Source organism: Mobula birostris, chromosome 19 (genome assembly GCF_030028105.1).
Source record: "Mobula birostris isolate sMobBir1 chromosome 19, sMobBir1.hap1, whole genome shotgun sequence".
Lineage (NCBI taxonomy): Eukaryota > Metazoa > Chordata > Chondrichthyes > Myliobatiformes > Myliobatidae > Mobula > Mobula birostris.
In genome coordinates, this window is record NC_092388.1 from 7,198,515 (window position 1) to 7,214,840 (window position 16,326).

The 16,326-nt window shown below is 39.9% G+C and overlaps 1 protein-coding gene across 1 annotated transcript in view; it reads left to right on the plus strand.

Moving 5' to 3' along the window:
• The window catches only part of LOC140212287 (zinc finger CW-type PWWP domain protein 2-like), a 41,496-nt gene extending 25,463 nt beyond the window's left edge, over positions 1–16,033 (plus strand). Inside the window, exons 7-8 of the mRNA XM_072282987.1 lie at positions 5,871–6,004; positions 15,857–16,033. Of these exons, the coding sequence (XP_072139088.1) occupies positions 5,871–6,004; positions 15,857–16,033 (311 nt within the window). The remainder of the gene's footprint in view (positions 1–5,870; positions 6,005–15,856) is intronic.
• Positions 16,034–16,326: the final 293 nt, after the last annotated feature.

Here is a 16,326-nt window from a genome sequence, read left to right on the forward strand (position 1 = left end):
ATCTCCCTCCTGGCACTTACCCTTGTAAGCGGAACAAGTGCTACACATGCCCTTACACTTCCTCCCTTACCACCATTCAGGGCCCCAGACAGTCCTTCCAGGTGAGGCAACACTTCACCTGTGAGTCGGCTGGGGTGATATACTGCATCCGGTGCTCCCGATGTGGCCTTCTATATATTGGCGAGACCCAACGCAGACTGGGAGACCGCTTTGCTGAACACCTACGCTCTGTCCGCCAGAGAAAGCAGGATCTTCCAGTGGCCACACATTTTAATTCCACATCCCATTCCCATTCTGACATGTCTATCCACGGCCTCCTCTACTGTAAAGATGAAGCCACACTCAGGTTGGAGGAACAACACCTTATATTCCGTCTGGGTAGCCTCCAACCTGATGGCATGAACAGTGACTTCTCTAACTTCCGCTAATGCCCCACCTCCCCCTCGTACCCCATCCGTTATTTATTTTTATACACACATTCTTTCTCTCACTCTCCTTTTTCTCCTTCTGTCCCTCTGACTATAACCCTTGTCCATCCTCTGGGATCCCCCCCCCCCCGTCTTTCTCCCCGGGCCTCCTGTCCCATGATCCTCTCGTATCCCCTTTGCCAATCACCTGTCCAGCTCTTGGCTCCATCCCTCCCCCTCCTGTCTCCTCCTATCATTTTGGATCTCCCCCTCTTTCTCCCACTTTCAAATCTCTTACTAACTCTTCCTTCAGTTAATCCTGACGAAGGGTCTCGGCCTGATACGTTGACTGTACCTCTTCCTAGAGATGCTGCCTGGAGTATTGTGTGCAGTTTTGGTCCCCTACTCTGTGGAAAAACATTCTTGCCACAGAGGGAGTACAAAGAAGGTTCACCAGATTGATTCCTGGGATGGCAGGACTTTCATATGAGGAAAGACTGGATTGACTAGGTTTATACTCGTTGGAATTTGGAAGATTGAGGGGGGATCTTATTGAAACGTATAAAATCCTAAAGGGATTGGACAGACTAGATGCAGGAAGACTGTTCCCGATGTTGGGGAAGTCCAGAACGAGGGGTCACAGTTTGAGGATAAAGGGGAAGCCTTTTAGGACCAAGATTAGGAAAAACTTCTTCACACAGAGAGTGGTGAATCTGTGGAATTCTCTGCCACAGGAAACAGTTGAGGCCAGTTCATTGGCTATATTTAAGAGGGAGTTAGATATGGCCCTTGTGGCTAAAGGGATCAGGGGATATGGAGGGAAGGCTGGTACAGGGTTCTGAGTTGGATGATCAGCCATGATCATACTGAATGGTGGTGCAGGCTCGAAGGGCCGAATGGCCTACTCCTGCACCTATTTTCTATGTTTCTATGTTTCTATAAATCCTGCCTCTCAGGATCTTCAACTTGACCACCCACTTAAGTCAGACTCACTGGGTTGTCTCTACTCCCTTTCTTGAAAAAGGGAACAACATTTGCAAACCTCCAACCCTCCGGTACTTCTCCCGTCCTTATTGAGAATGCAAAGATCATCAGAAGAGGCTCAGCAGTCTCTTCCCTCGCTTCCCACAGTAGCTTGGGGTATGTCTCATCTGGTCCCAGTGACTTATCTAACTTAATGCTTTTCAAAAGCTCCAGCACATCCTCTTTCTTAATGTCTATATGGTCAAGTGTTTCAATCCACTGTAAGTCATCCCCACAATTGCCAAGGTCTTTTTCCCTGGTGGATACTGAAGCAAAGTATTCATTAAGTACCTCAAAAGGACAGCAATTATACCAGTGCCCAAGAAGAGTAGTGAGAGCTGCCTTAAAGATTATCGTCCAGTAGAACTCACATCTACGGTGATGAAATGCTTTGAGATGTTGGTCATGGCGAGAATTAACTCCTGAATCAGCAAGGACCTGGACCCACTTTAATTTGCCTATTACCACAATAGGTCTATGGCAGATGTAATTGCAAAGACTCTTCATGGGGCCTTAGATCATCTGGACAATACAAACACCTATGTCAGGATGCAATTCATTGACTATAGCGCAGCGTTTAACACCACCATCCTAGAGTCCTTATTGAAAAGCTATAGAACCCGCGCCTCTGTATCTCCCCCTGCATTTGGATCCTTGACTTCCTAACCGGAAGGACACAGATTGATAATAACACCTCCTCCTTACTGATGATCAACACTTGTGCACCTCAGGGAAGTGTGCTTAGCCCACAGCTCTACTCTCTCTATACCCATGGCGCTGTGGTTAGGCATAGCTCAGGGGCCATTTATAAATTTTCTGATGATACAACCACTGTTGGCAGAATCTCAGATGGAGACGAGAGGACATATAGGAGTGAGACATACCAGCTAGTTTAGTGGTGTCACAGCATCAACCTTGCACTCAATGTCAGTAAGACCAAAGAACTGATTGACGACTTCAGAAAGGGTAAGACAAAGGAATACAAACCAATCCTTATAGAGGGATCAGAATATCTCTGAGGATCTAACCTGGTCCCAACATATTGGTGCAGCTATTAAGAAGGCAAGACAGCGGCTATATTTCATTAGAAGTTTGAGGAAATTTGGTTTGTCACCTAATGCACTCGAAAACTTCTACAGATGTATCATGGAGAACATTCTGACAGGCTGCATAACAGTCTGGTATGGGGCGGTGTGGGGTGGGGGGGGGGGGGTTGCTCCTGCACAGGACAGAAAAAAGCTACAGAAAGTTGTATAATTAGTCAGCTCCGTCATCGGCACTATCCTCTGTAATATTCGAGACATCTCCAAGGAGTGATGTGTGAAAAAGGCAGTGTCTATTATTAAGGACAGCCATCACCAGGACATGCGCTCTTCTCATTGCAACTGTCAGGAAAGAGGTACAGAAGCCTGAAGGCACACACTCACCGATTCAGGAACAGCTTCTTCCTCTCTGCCATCTGATTTCTAAATGGACATTGACCCATGAATACTACCTCACTTTTTAATTATTTTTTTGCACTATTTTTAACTGAACTCTTTCCTATACACATATATACTTACTGTAATTGATTTCTTTTTTTATTTATCATGTATTGCATTGTACTGCTGCTGATAAGTTAACAAATTTCATGACATCTGCCAGTGATATTAAACCTGATTCTGATTTTGATTCCTCTTCCCTAATAATATGGGGATTACTTATAATGTGCTCCTGCTTCTTTATTTTTCTTAACAAAATGAACTATTTTACATTTTTCCACATGATACTCCATTTACCAGATCTTTGCTCAACTTATTTAACATAATTTTATACTTTGCGGCCTCCTGACTGCTTACTTTCTGACATATCATGAGTCCCTAGCCAATTTGGTAACCTTGGTGCCCTCATACAAGTCATTGATGTGAATCTTGAGAAGTTTACAATTCGTTTTACAGTAGCTTATCAGTCACAACCAATCATTTATGCCTTTTTTACTGCCAGCCAATCTTCACTCCATGCCAATATGTTACCTCTGGAAATCTGGTGATTCATCTTTATCCACAGCATGTTACTTCTTCAAAGAAATGTTTTTAATTTCTCATAGGAAATTAACACTGAGCCCCATAGAACATGTTGTCAGCATAAGTCTCTTATCATTAAAATTTTATGGTATGAAAGGAGGTTGCTTGGCTCCTTACACCACCCAAGAATTGGATCCAAATCCTCTTTTTGGGGAAATTATAGGATTCTGTGACAATAGATTACTTCGGTGGATTACATCTGCTCATGCTTATTATCAATATCCTATTATTTTGTATTCCATTGCCTTGTTTTCCTTCCCCCAAACGTGTTACCTCATGCTTCTCTCAGTGGATTATGTTTCATTGCCCACTGAACCAGTTTATTATTTCTTCCTATACCTCAGGCTTATCTCTTCATTGTTAATCACACAGCTAGTTATAGCATGAGCAAACCTTTTAATCATGCTTCTTGAATGTAAGTCTAAGTTGGTTACGTGTACAAAAATAACAAGGATATTAGAATTGAGCCCTGTGGAAAAACATTGCAAATAACCTACTGGTCATATAGGCAACTGCCAATGAATCAATTTTGAATCCAACTTGCCACTTATTCATGGATCTCCTGGGGTTATCTATTCTGATCAATCTGGTCTTGTAAATTTATGGTCTTATTAAAGGCTAGTTTAATTTTGTAATCCTCCTTATCTAAAAAAAGCAATCATTTTCCTTTATATGATAGCAATGTTTTAAAAGCATTTAGACAGACATGTGAACATAGAGAAAATGAAGGGATATAGACTATGTACAAGCAGATGGAATTAGTATAAATTGGTATCAGCCATGTGAGCCTGGACAAGCTAAGCTGAAGAGTCAGTTTCTGTGTTATACTTTTCTTTTTTCTATGAAATATACACCAAATTACTTCATTAAAGTATTATACCTGAAAATGAAAGAATGCATGTCACATCAAACTTAACATGCCATTGTCAGATTCTCTATTCCCATCAATATGTTGTCCTCTTCAGATTTATGCATACTGACCCAATTAAGGAGAGCTACCTCTGGAGGTTCCAGATCAGCACACAGCCAGTTATAGTCACAGAAACTCAAGAAATTCTGCATATACTGGAAATTCAGAGTAACAGAGTAAATGCTGGAGAAACTCAGCAGGTCAGGCAGCAACTATGAAAAGGAATAATCAGTCGAATTTTTGGGCCAAAACCTTTCATCAAGACCTACTGAGTTCCTCCAACATTTTTGTGTATTACTACAGAGTTACAGAAACTATTGTAAGATTATCTTCAGCTAATCAGTAAAATGGAGATAGGATGACCACTTGCCATCAAGATCACTACTTCCTTAAGTCTTTCTGTTTTTATTTCCTTCTAGATTAGCATAATGATCAGCTGATACCTCAACCAAAATACTTTTCACACATGCATTACAACAAAGATTGATATCAGTCAATATTGTCAAGATCTTAATTTCCTTTTCCACAGAATAATAAAGACAACAAGCAGACAAAGTCATCACACTAAGTTAAAGTTGTAAGAGTCAATGATGGCAACCAAATGATCATAGGGATAGCAGTGCAGAGCCAGACCTTTGCTAACAGAATTTGGTACTGTCATCAACATGATTATGCACTGTGAAATCTCCGAATCTACCTCCTGATGCCTCGGTGCTTGCAGACATTGTGGTAAATTAAAGAATGCCACAGTGAGGTAATTCTGACTGGCTTCTATGTATGAATGTCAGTTCATAAACACAAGACATTACAAAATACATTGAATGATTTTGTGAGCGTGAGAACACTGGGCATAGCGGTGACATGCTTTATCAACTTAGGAAACTCTCCCTGTAATTCTTATAGAGACTTATTTCTAGTTTGGCAGTTATAAACCAGAAGACAGGTATTTTCTAACAAAAACTTCATTTCCTGCCATTACGTTGACTTGCTTTCTTTTTGTTGGGACTTCTTCCTTTCATATAATTTAGGAAAAGGTGAGAAGTGCATGAAAAATGCATACAGTCTTCTGTAAGGATTGAACAGTATTTATCAAGATATATTGCATGGTTTGTTCCGGGATTGTGCCAAATGTGAGAAAGAGCTTTCTATACATAGTTTATTAAATTCAAGTCCTATGCGTGAGCCTAATATTTGTCTGCAAATACTAATTAATTTATGCTTTGTCACTCATGTGGAGGTGATGGCCTGGCAAAATTTATTATAATGTTTCACAATAAAATGCAATTACTCATGGAATTAAATATTTTTAAAATGAAATGCAGTTAACAGTTAAAAATACAAAAACAATTCTTATTTTTATCCATACTCTTGAATCATCCTCATATGTGCATTTTATTCAAATATATTAGTACAAGCATATAGATATTCTATTGTCATATAAGATTAAATCAAAATCTTTTTCTTCAGATATTTTGCAGGCAGAAAATTTATTGCAGGATTTGGAAAAAATGCTGAAGCAAATTAATGATTCTGACAAACTTGCTCATTCATTTATGCTAGAAAAACAAGATGGAGGCAAAATTCAAGGCCAGAAAAACAAGGTAGGTTCACAGTATACATTACAAACCAATAAAACATCCTCGGACAGATATTTGAGTTTGGTTACACTGGACAACAAAGATTTTGCTTCCTGAATACTTTTGGCTGTATCTTATGGACTTTGGGCTGCTATCATGAAAATCACCTTGAATTTTCCCTATCGCTCTCCGTTTTAAAAAAAATTGCCTTTATTTGTTATTTCAATTCATAATTCAAGTTAAATAAAATGTTGCCCATAATGTCAGCTGAAAAATTTTCTGTCTTATCCAGGCATGCCTGGGCATGCTTAGGTAGGGTGGATGCTGCACGGCAGGACAGGTTTTAGAAAGGCTATAAAAGCAACTCACACTCACCGTTCTATGCATTGCGTTTATAACTATATCGGTTTGTGCTCATGTTGATGCATGTGGTCTACATGCTTAGCATATTGTATGTACTCATTATAATAAAGTAATTGTATTTTCAGGAGTATTTGTGATAGCAAAATGTCTCACCAAGTTGCCACAGCCGCGATACTTTCTATTGTATTTGTGACAAGTATACACTTAAATCTCAAAAGACAAAGCATGACTCCTCTTATTAAGAAAACCTATGAGCTCTACTTTGGTTGTAAAATTGGCAACCAAAACAAAGCCAGGGCATCTCATATTTGTTGCACAACATGCACTGTTGATCTTAGAGTGTGGCTCAGAGGTACTCGGAAGCCAGTGCCATTTGTTGTCCTGATGATATGGCGCGAGCAGAAGGATCATGTGACAGACTGCTATTTCTGTATGACCAATGTGTCTGGTTTCTCTGCTAAAAACAAGATATCTATTGAATACCCCATTCTTCATTCAGCCATGAGACCTGTGTCGCATAAAGATAGTCTTCCAGTACCAAGACATGGAGTCTAGAGGAGGCAGATGAAGAGACCATAATGCACGAGCCAGGAATGGAAAGCAACACGGTTACTTATATGTTGAATGAGCCTCATCTGATAACTCAATCTGAGTTTAATGACCTGGTCAGAGACTTGGGTTTGTCAAAGGCAAAAGCAGAATTATGTGGTCACCAGGCACAAAAACTTATCTGAAGGATTTCAATATTTGAGTCAGACGTTTCCCAGAATTACTGATGTCAAGATTTAGGAAGGAATTTTTGTTGGTCCACAAATCAAACAATTCATCAATGACAGGCAATTTGAAGAACTTCTAATGGGACCGGAGAAAATCGCATGGAAGACATTCAAATATGTTGTTGAAAATTTTCTTGACAACTACAGAGCACCAGACTATGTGCAGCTGGTTAACAATATGCTTTGAGCATACAAAGCCATGAAGTGTAACGTGTGTGCAAATCATGGCACTGTCAGTGACGAACATGGTGAAAGGTTTCACCAGGACATTGCGATCATGGAGAAATGGTATCAGGGCAACTGGAATCCATCAATTCTGGCTGATTATTGTTGGCACTTTAAGTGAGAAGCCTCAGGATGAGTACAACTGGAAATCACTTTTAGCTTACTTGGACTATTGCAAAGCATCAGCACTGTTATGCAATTAAATGCATTACAATCAATAAAAGTTGATTTCTGGTTTCTCCAAATTTGGGTGTGATGGAAGTAGGCTGACATTATATTTGTATTCAGCTTCAAGTGCTCTATCATAACCACAAAACTTTTCTGGCGGAGCAACACTTTTAAAAAAAAATTTGCTCTCCAGTGTTATTAGGGATAAACAGAAGCAAGTACATTAGATAAATTTACTCATCTCTTGCCTTGCTGTTCCATCATTGAAATACAGTCTCAGAAGGCAAGTATAATAGGTAGCTGATCCAATGATAACTATTCACTATAAACAACTGATGACTCATTACTCTCTTAACTAACTTTATTTATCTAAGATTTGTTATTGTCTACTGGATGTCTCTTTATTTGATTAGTTAGTCATTCTCAAAGGGATCATTGCAACTTGCATTAAAAATGTGGGTTATTTGATTTGATATCCACATAAACTGCTTTTGAGTTTATGCTTTATAAATGTTTGTTTGATTAAAGTTTCATTCATACTTAATGTATTAGCTATCATTTGAACTGGAATAGACAATAGACAATAGACAATAGGTGCAGAAGTAGACCATTCGGCCCTTCGAGCCTGCACCGCCATTCTGAGATCATGGCTGATCATCTACTATCAATACCCGGTTCCTGCCTTGTCCCCATAACCCTTGATTCCCCCATCCATAAGATACCTATCTAGCTCCTTCTTGAAAGCATCCAGAGAATTGGCCTCCACTGCCTTCTGAGGCAGCGCGTTCCACACCTCCACAACTCTCTGGGAGAAGTTGTTCCTCCTCAACTCTGTCCTAAATGACCTACCCCTTATTCTTAAACCATGCCCTCCGGTACTGGACTGTCCCAGCATCTGGAACATATTTCCTGCCTCTATCTTGTCCAATCCCTTAATAATCTTATATGTCTCAATCAGGTCCCCCCTCAATCTCCTTAATTCCAGCGTGTACAAGCCCAGTCTCTCTAACCTCTCTGCGTAAGACAGTCCGGACATCCCAGGAGTTAACCTAGTGAACCTACGCTGCACCTCCTCCACAGCCAGGATGTCCTTCCTTAACCCTGGAGACCAAAACTGCGCACAATACTCCAGGTGTGGTCTCACCAGGGCCCTGTACAAATGCAAAAGGATTTCCTTGCTCTTGTACTCAATTCCCTTTGTAATAAAGGCCAACATTCCATTAGCCTTCTTCACCACCTGCTGCACTTGCTCATTCACCTTCAGAGACTGATGAACAAGTACTCCTGGATCTCTTTGTATTTCTCCCTTACCTAACTCCACACCATTCAGATAATAATCTGCCTTCCTGTTCATGCTCCCAAAGTGAATAACCTCACACTTATTCACATTAAACGCCATCTGCCAAGTTTCTGCCCACTCACCCAGCCTATCCAAGTCACCTTGAATTCTCCTAACATCCTCATCACATGTCACACTGCCACCCAGTTTAGTATCAGCAGCAAACTTGCTGATGTTATTCACAATGCTTTCCTCTAAATCATTGACGTAAATCGTAAACAGCTGTAGTCCCAATACCGAGCCCTGTGGCACCCCACTAGTTACCACCTGCCATTCCGAGAAACACCCATTCACTGCTACCCTTTGCTTTCTGTCTGCCAACCAGTTTTCTATCCATGTCAATATCCTCCCCCCCAATGTCACGAGCTCTGATTTTACCCACCAATCTCCTATGTGGTACCTTATCGAATGCCTTCTGAAAGTCAAGGTACACCACATCCACTGGATCTCCTGCGTCTATCTTCCTGGTTACATCCTCGAAAAACTCCAATAGACTAGTCAAGCATGATTTGCCCTTGGTAAATCCATGCTGGCTCGGCCCAATCCTATCACTGCTATCAAGATATGCCGCTATTTCATCTTTAATAATGGACTCTAGCATCTTCCCCACTACTGATGTTAGGCTAACAAGGCGATAGTTCTCTGTTTTCTCCCTCCCTCCTTTCTTAAAAAGTGGGATAACATTAGCCATTAGCCAATCCTCAGGAACTGATCCTAAATCTAAGGAACATTGGAAAATGATCACCAACGCATCCGCAATTTCCAGAGCCACTTCCTTTAGTACCCTAGGATGCAGACCATCTGGACCTGGGGATTTGTTAGCCTTCAGTCCCATCAGTCTACTCATCACCGTTTCAATCTGTTTCAGTTCCTCTGTTACCCTATGCCCTTGGCCCATCCGTACATCTGGGAGATTGCTTGTGTCTTCCCTAGCGAAGACGTCCAAAGTACTTATTAAATTCGTCTGCCATTTCTCTGTTTTCCATAACAATTTCTCCCAATTCATTCTTCAAGGGCCCAACATTGTTCTTAACTATCTTCCTTCTCTTCACATACCTAAAAAAACTTTTGCTATCCTCCTTTATATTCCTAGCTAGCTTGCATTCATACCTCATTTTTTCTCCCCGTATTGCCTTCTTAGTTAAGTTCTGTTGCTCATTAAAAATTTCCCAATCATCTGTCTTCCCACTCACCTTAGCTCTGTTATACTTCTTTTTTAATGCTATGCTATCTCTGACTTCCTTTGTCAACCACTGTGGCCACTTTCCCCCCTTTGAATCCTTCCTTCTCCAGGGGATGAACTGATTTTGCACCTTGTACATTATTCCCAAGAATACCTGCCATTGCTGTTCCACTGTCTTTTCTGCTAGGATATCCGACCTGTCAACTTTGGCCAGCTCCTCCCTCATGGCTCCATAGTCTCCTTTGTTCAACCGCAATACTGACACTTCTGATCTTCCCTTATCCCTCTCAACTTGCAGATAAAAACTTAACATATTATGGTCACTACCTCCTAATGGCTCCTTTACTTCAATATCACTTATCAAGTCCTGTTCATTGCACAACACTAAATCCAGAATAGCCTTATCCCTGGTCGGCTCTCGTACAAGCTGCTCCAAAAATGCATCCCGTAAGCACTCTACAAACTCCCTATCCTGGGGTCCAGTACCAACCTGATTTTCCCAGTTCACCTGCATGTTGAAATCCCCCATAACTACTGCGACATTTCCTTTGCCACATGCCATTGTTAACTCCCTATTCAACTTGCACCCAATATCCATGCTACTGTTTGGGGGCCTGTAGATAACACCTAATAGGGTCTTTTTGCCCTTACTGTTCCTCAGTTCCATCCACACTGACTCTACTTCTTCTGATTCTATGTCCCCCCTTGCAAGGGACTGAATCTCATTCCTCACCAACAGGGCCACCCCACCCCCTCTGCCCACCTTTCTGTCCCTTCGATAGCACGTATACCCTTGTACATTCAATTCCTAGGTCTGATCCCCCTGCAGCCATGTCCATGAATATGAGAACAATTGCAAATTGTAACAAATCAATTTTTATATTATAAACTTCTGGCTTGAAGAATAAGATTTAAGAACCAATCCTTTCGACAACCAACTTTTACTTAACCTTCAGTGTAATATATCTGCAAGTACATTACAGCTGTTTAATTCTTTTCTTAAACAGAAGAAAACTTCTTAAATTAAGAAAATCTATATAATATTAATGTTTAAAAATAGTAATAATTTAACTTTGGTATGAGTGCAGCATGTAGCACAAGTAAAAAGGCAATTTTTCTCTGTGATGGCATCTTAAATCAATCGTTTATTTATAGCTGGGAATAAAATAAGATGCAATTTGCATTCTCATTAAGTTATAATTAGCTTTATTATTGGTTATATAAATTAAAGACCTTTGAAGATAATTTCTGGTGGGTGTATGCAATTTAGAATTAGTACGCTCACACAGTGTTGGAGGAACTCAGCAGGTCAGGCAGCATCTATAGTGATGGATAAAGAATCAATGTTTCAGGTCTCCATCAGGACTGGAAAGGAAGGGGGAAGAAGCCAGAATAAGAAGATGTGGTGGGGGGGGGGGGAATGGAAAGAACTACTAACTGGAAGGTGATAAGTGAAATCTAGTGAGGGGGAAGGTGGGTGGGGTGCAGTGAGATACTGGGACGTGATAGGTGGAGAAGGTAAGGAGCTAAAGAAGAAGCACTCTGATAGGAGAGGAGAGCAGACCATAGGAGAAATACCATCTATAAATTTGCTGATGATACAACCATTGTTGGTAGAATCTCAGGTGGTGACGAGAGGGTGTACAGGAGTGAGATATGCCAACTAGTGGAACGGTGCCGCAGCAACAACCTGGCACTCAACGTAAGTAAGATGAAAGAGCTGATTGTGGACTTCAGGAAGGGTAAGGCGAAGGAGCACATGCCAGTCCTCATAGAGGGATCGGAAGTGGAGAGAGTGAGCAGCTTCAAGTTCCTCAGTGTAAGGATCTCTGAGGATCTAACCTGGTCCCAACATATTGATGTAGTTATAAAGAAGGCAAGATAGTGGTTATACTTCATTAGGAGTTTGAAGCAATTTGGAATGTCAACAAATACACTCAAAAACTTCTACAGTTGTACCGTGGAGAGCATTCTGACAGGTTGCGTCACTGTCTGGTATGGAGGGGCTACTGCACAGGACCAAAAGAAGCTGCAAAATGTTGTAAATCTAGTCAGCGCCATCTTGGGTACCAGCCTACAAAGTACCCAGGACAGCTTCAGGGAGTGGTGTCTCAGAAAGGCAGCGTCCATTATTAAGGACTTCCAGCACCCAGGGCATGCCCTTTTCTCACTGTTACCATCAGGTAGAAGGTACAGAAGCCTGAAGGCACACACTCAATGATTCAGGAACAGCTTCTTCCCCTCTGCCATCCGATTCCTAAATGGACATTGAATCTTTGGACACTACCTCACTTTTTTTTAATATACAGTATTTCTGTTTTTGCACTTTTTAAAAATATGTAATTGATTTACTTGTTTATTTATTATTATTGTTTTATTTTATTTATTATTTTTTCTCTCTGCTAGATTATGTATTGCATTGAATTGCTGCTGCTAAGTTAACAAATTTCACGTCACATGCCAGTGATAATAAACCTGATTCAGATTCTGATTCTGAATGGAGAAGGAGCACCAGAGGGAGGTGATAGGCAGAATTCTGGCTAACCAGAATGAGGAATTTTAAAGTTCAAAGTAATTTTTTTATATCAAAGTACACCTGTGTCACCATACACAACTAAGAGATTCATTTTCTTGTGGGCATTCATAGTAAATATAAGAAACACAATAGAAGCAATGAAAGACCACCAGGACAGACAAAATACCAATGTGCAAAAGACAACAAACTGTGCAAATACAGAAAAAAAGAAAAACAAAAGTGCTTGAAAGTCAGTCTTTCAATGGGAACAGCTTGAGTGAAATGAATTTATAGGGAGAGAAGGGGGAGGGGAAGAGGGAGAAATTACCAGAAATTGGAGAAATCAGTGTCATTCAGTCAGCTTGGAGGCTACCCAAACGGAATATGAGGTGTTCTTCTCCAAACTGAGAGTGCTCCCATTGTGGCAGTAGAGGAGGCCACGAACCAACATGTCAGAATGGCCACCGGGAAATCCTTTGGATTTTCAGCATCTGTAGAATTTGTTGTGTGTAGAATTAGTATAGCTTGAATATGTCACAAAGAAAGTTAATGTTTCATATGGTGTTATTTATTTGAATTATTTTGTTGGAAGATATTGCAGTACTCTCATCACATTCCAGATCACAGAACATTAATTCTCAGTTTCTGTTTTGTGCTGCAGTTAAGAGGAGGATGCTTTCTTATCAAAATCCTAAGCATGAATATAAAAAGTAATGATAATGATTTTGTTGCAGTGGCAGCAGTCTTATTACTAAATGGTGAAGGAGGTTATTACTAAAACAACATTGAATTCCATTTCAATACCGCTAGTGGTTTCCAAGACATTAAACCAAATTCCAATGCCCAATATCAAAATCTTCTGCCATTTATAACAATAACCTTTCCTAAAAAGATATATATTTGGAATTATTAACAGAAATTAACAATGGTTTTAGAGCCTCTCAATTGAAGGAATCTCATTACAGCCATAACAGGATGGTGTTGCCTTCCCTTAACCTTCAGTGACATTCCCATTGTTGAGAGACCCACCATTGATATACTGGGGGTTTCCATAGACCACAAATGTAAGCGGACTAATCACTTAAATACAGCTGATCTTCTGGAGTTGGTCCGAGGCTGAATATCCTGCAATGAGTGAATCATTTCATAATTGGCCAAGGAAGAAGTCAAAAATGCGCACGCATGTGCTCCACTTGCGTGAATTAAAGTGATGCCTAAAATAAAAAGACAGAGTATTGTAACCAAAATTAAAACCAGAAAATGCTCTACATTTTCTGCTTAAATAGAATCTGTGGAGGCAGAAACAGAGTTAAACTTTCAGCATGATGACTGTTTTGCCAATAAGTCAGTGTAATTTAAACTGATGATTCGTATCTGCATGAAAAAGTGAGCACTGAGGAGGATATAAAAATCTACAAATTCATAGAACATAGAACATTACAGCTCATTACAGGCCCTTCAGCCAATGATGTTCTGCCAAACTTTTAACCTACTCTAAGATCACTCTAACCTCTTCCTCCATTTTTCTATCACCAATGTGTCTATTTAAGAGTTTCTTAAAGCCCCTTATGTATCTGCCTCTACCACTACCCCTGGCAGGGTGTTCCACACACCCACCACTCACTGGAAAATCATATAGGCTAGTTAAGCAGAATAATCAGTATGTAGCAGATGGTGTATAATGTGGCAAAGCAAGAGGAAGAACAAAAACAACAAAGTAATTTTTCATTCTTGAAAAACTAATAAATATTTGAATACAGTGGGATCCTGGTATGTTAATTTAGAAGATTTAAAATGTAATTGTGCAAAAAAAAGAAAATGGTGTGTTAACACTTTTACATTATGAAAATGGAAAATGGTATAATAAGGCTGTAGGTCATAGGAGCAGAATCAGGCCATTTGGCCCATTAAGTCTATTCCACCATCCTTTCATGGCTGATTTAAATCATAAGACATAGGTGCAGAATTAGGGCACTTGGCCCATCAAGTCTGCTCTGCCATTCTGTCATGGCTGATTTATTATCGCTCTCAATCCTATTTTCCTCCTTTCTCCTAGTAACCTTTGTGACCCTTACTAACCAAGAAACCATCAACATCCTCTTTAAATGTATTCAATGATTTGGTCAAAACAGCTATCTTTGGCAATGAATTCCAGATTCACCGCCCACGAGCTAAAGAAATTCATCCTCATCTCTGTTCTAGATGGATGTGCCTCGATTCTGAGGCTGTGTCCTCTGGTCCTAGATTCACCCACTATAGGAAACATTCACTCATCTAGGCTTTCAACATTCAACAGGTTACAATCAGATCCCCTCATTCTTCTAAACTCCAGCAAGTACTGGCCGAGAGCCATCAAACACACCACAGGTGTTAACCTTTTCATTCCTGGAATCATTCTCATGAACCTCTTCTGGACCTTCTCCAATGCCAGAACATCTTTTCGAAGATAAGGGGCCCAGAAATGCTGACAATACTCCAAGTACAGTCTGAGAAATACATTATAAAGCCTCAACATGATATCCTTGCTCTTATATTCTAGTCCTCTTGAAATGAATGTTAGCATTGCATTTGCTTTTCATCCCACTGACTCAACCTGTAAGTTAACCTTTAGGGAATCCTACATAAGGACTCCCAAGTCCCTTTGCACCACTGATTTCCGGACTTTCTCGCTGTTCAGAAAATAGTTCGCCTTCATTGTAAGAGATTTAGCGTACACAAGTAAGAAGGTGCTGCTGTGTATGTAGGAGTTTGGGGAAACATCATTTGGAGAACTATGTACCTAAAGAAGGATACATTTGCCTTGGAAGCAGTATAGTATAGATTTGCTAAATTGATTTCCCAATGAAAAATTGAGTAGAATGGAATGAACATATTGAGATATCTAAAATTCTGAGAGAGACAAAACCTAAGAAGCCATTTCCTCTAACTGGACAAATTAAAAATTGGTGACATGATCTCAGTATAGGGAACTGGATATTTAGAGTTGAGGTGAAGAGAAATTTCCGATTTAGAAGTTTGTAATTCCGTGGAATTCTTTGCCTCAGATACCATGGATGCTCAGTCAGTAGGTGCTTTTAAGCCTAATGTAAGTAGATTTTTGTACATAAAGACTTTTAGTGATATGAGAATCTGGTGGGAAAATGAACTGGAAACACAACTATGATCTTATTAATTGTTGAGCAGGTTTGAGGGACTCTGAAGCCTGTGCTTGTCTTACTGTATAATCACAAATGAATGTAAATCAATTTTTTTGTTGATTTTAGCATTTATGTAACATTCTGTTTGATCAATCAAGTTTTTTTTTCAGTTATCCAACTGGAGTGTGGCAGCTTCTGAAGAGATAGAACTGCTGGATTTCACTGGGGCTGAAGATTGCACTGTTATAGATGGAATAGAATTCAGGACTGGGAAGTACATTGAAGAAATCGCAAACCAGCTGAAAGAAATTGATGTAATCATGGCTGAGATGGAAGGTTATCTTTAATCTAATTTCTAATGTTTTCCTCTTTGCTAAAGAGCTAAGTTTATTTAATTTAACTTAATTTACTCTTTCCATTTTGTGAGTTTTGTAGCACATAAACCTGGTTATGGTTTCATTGACTACAATTTTAAAAATAGTTAAAGTAGTTAGTGGTTTGATTGTTTTGTTTCTTGAAATAAATATCATCTTTTATACCATTCCTTCTCCGTGTCGACATGAGATCCTTCATGCACTCCCAAGGATATCCTCATTTGCTATACTATTCCAAATTATAATAAAACCTTATTGTTATGTAA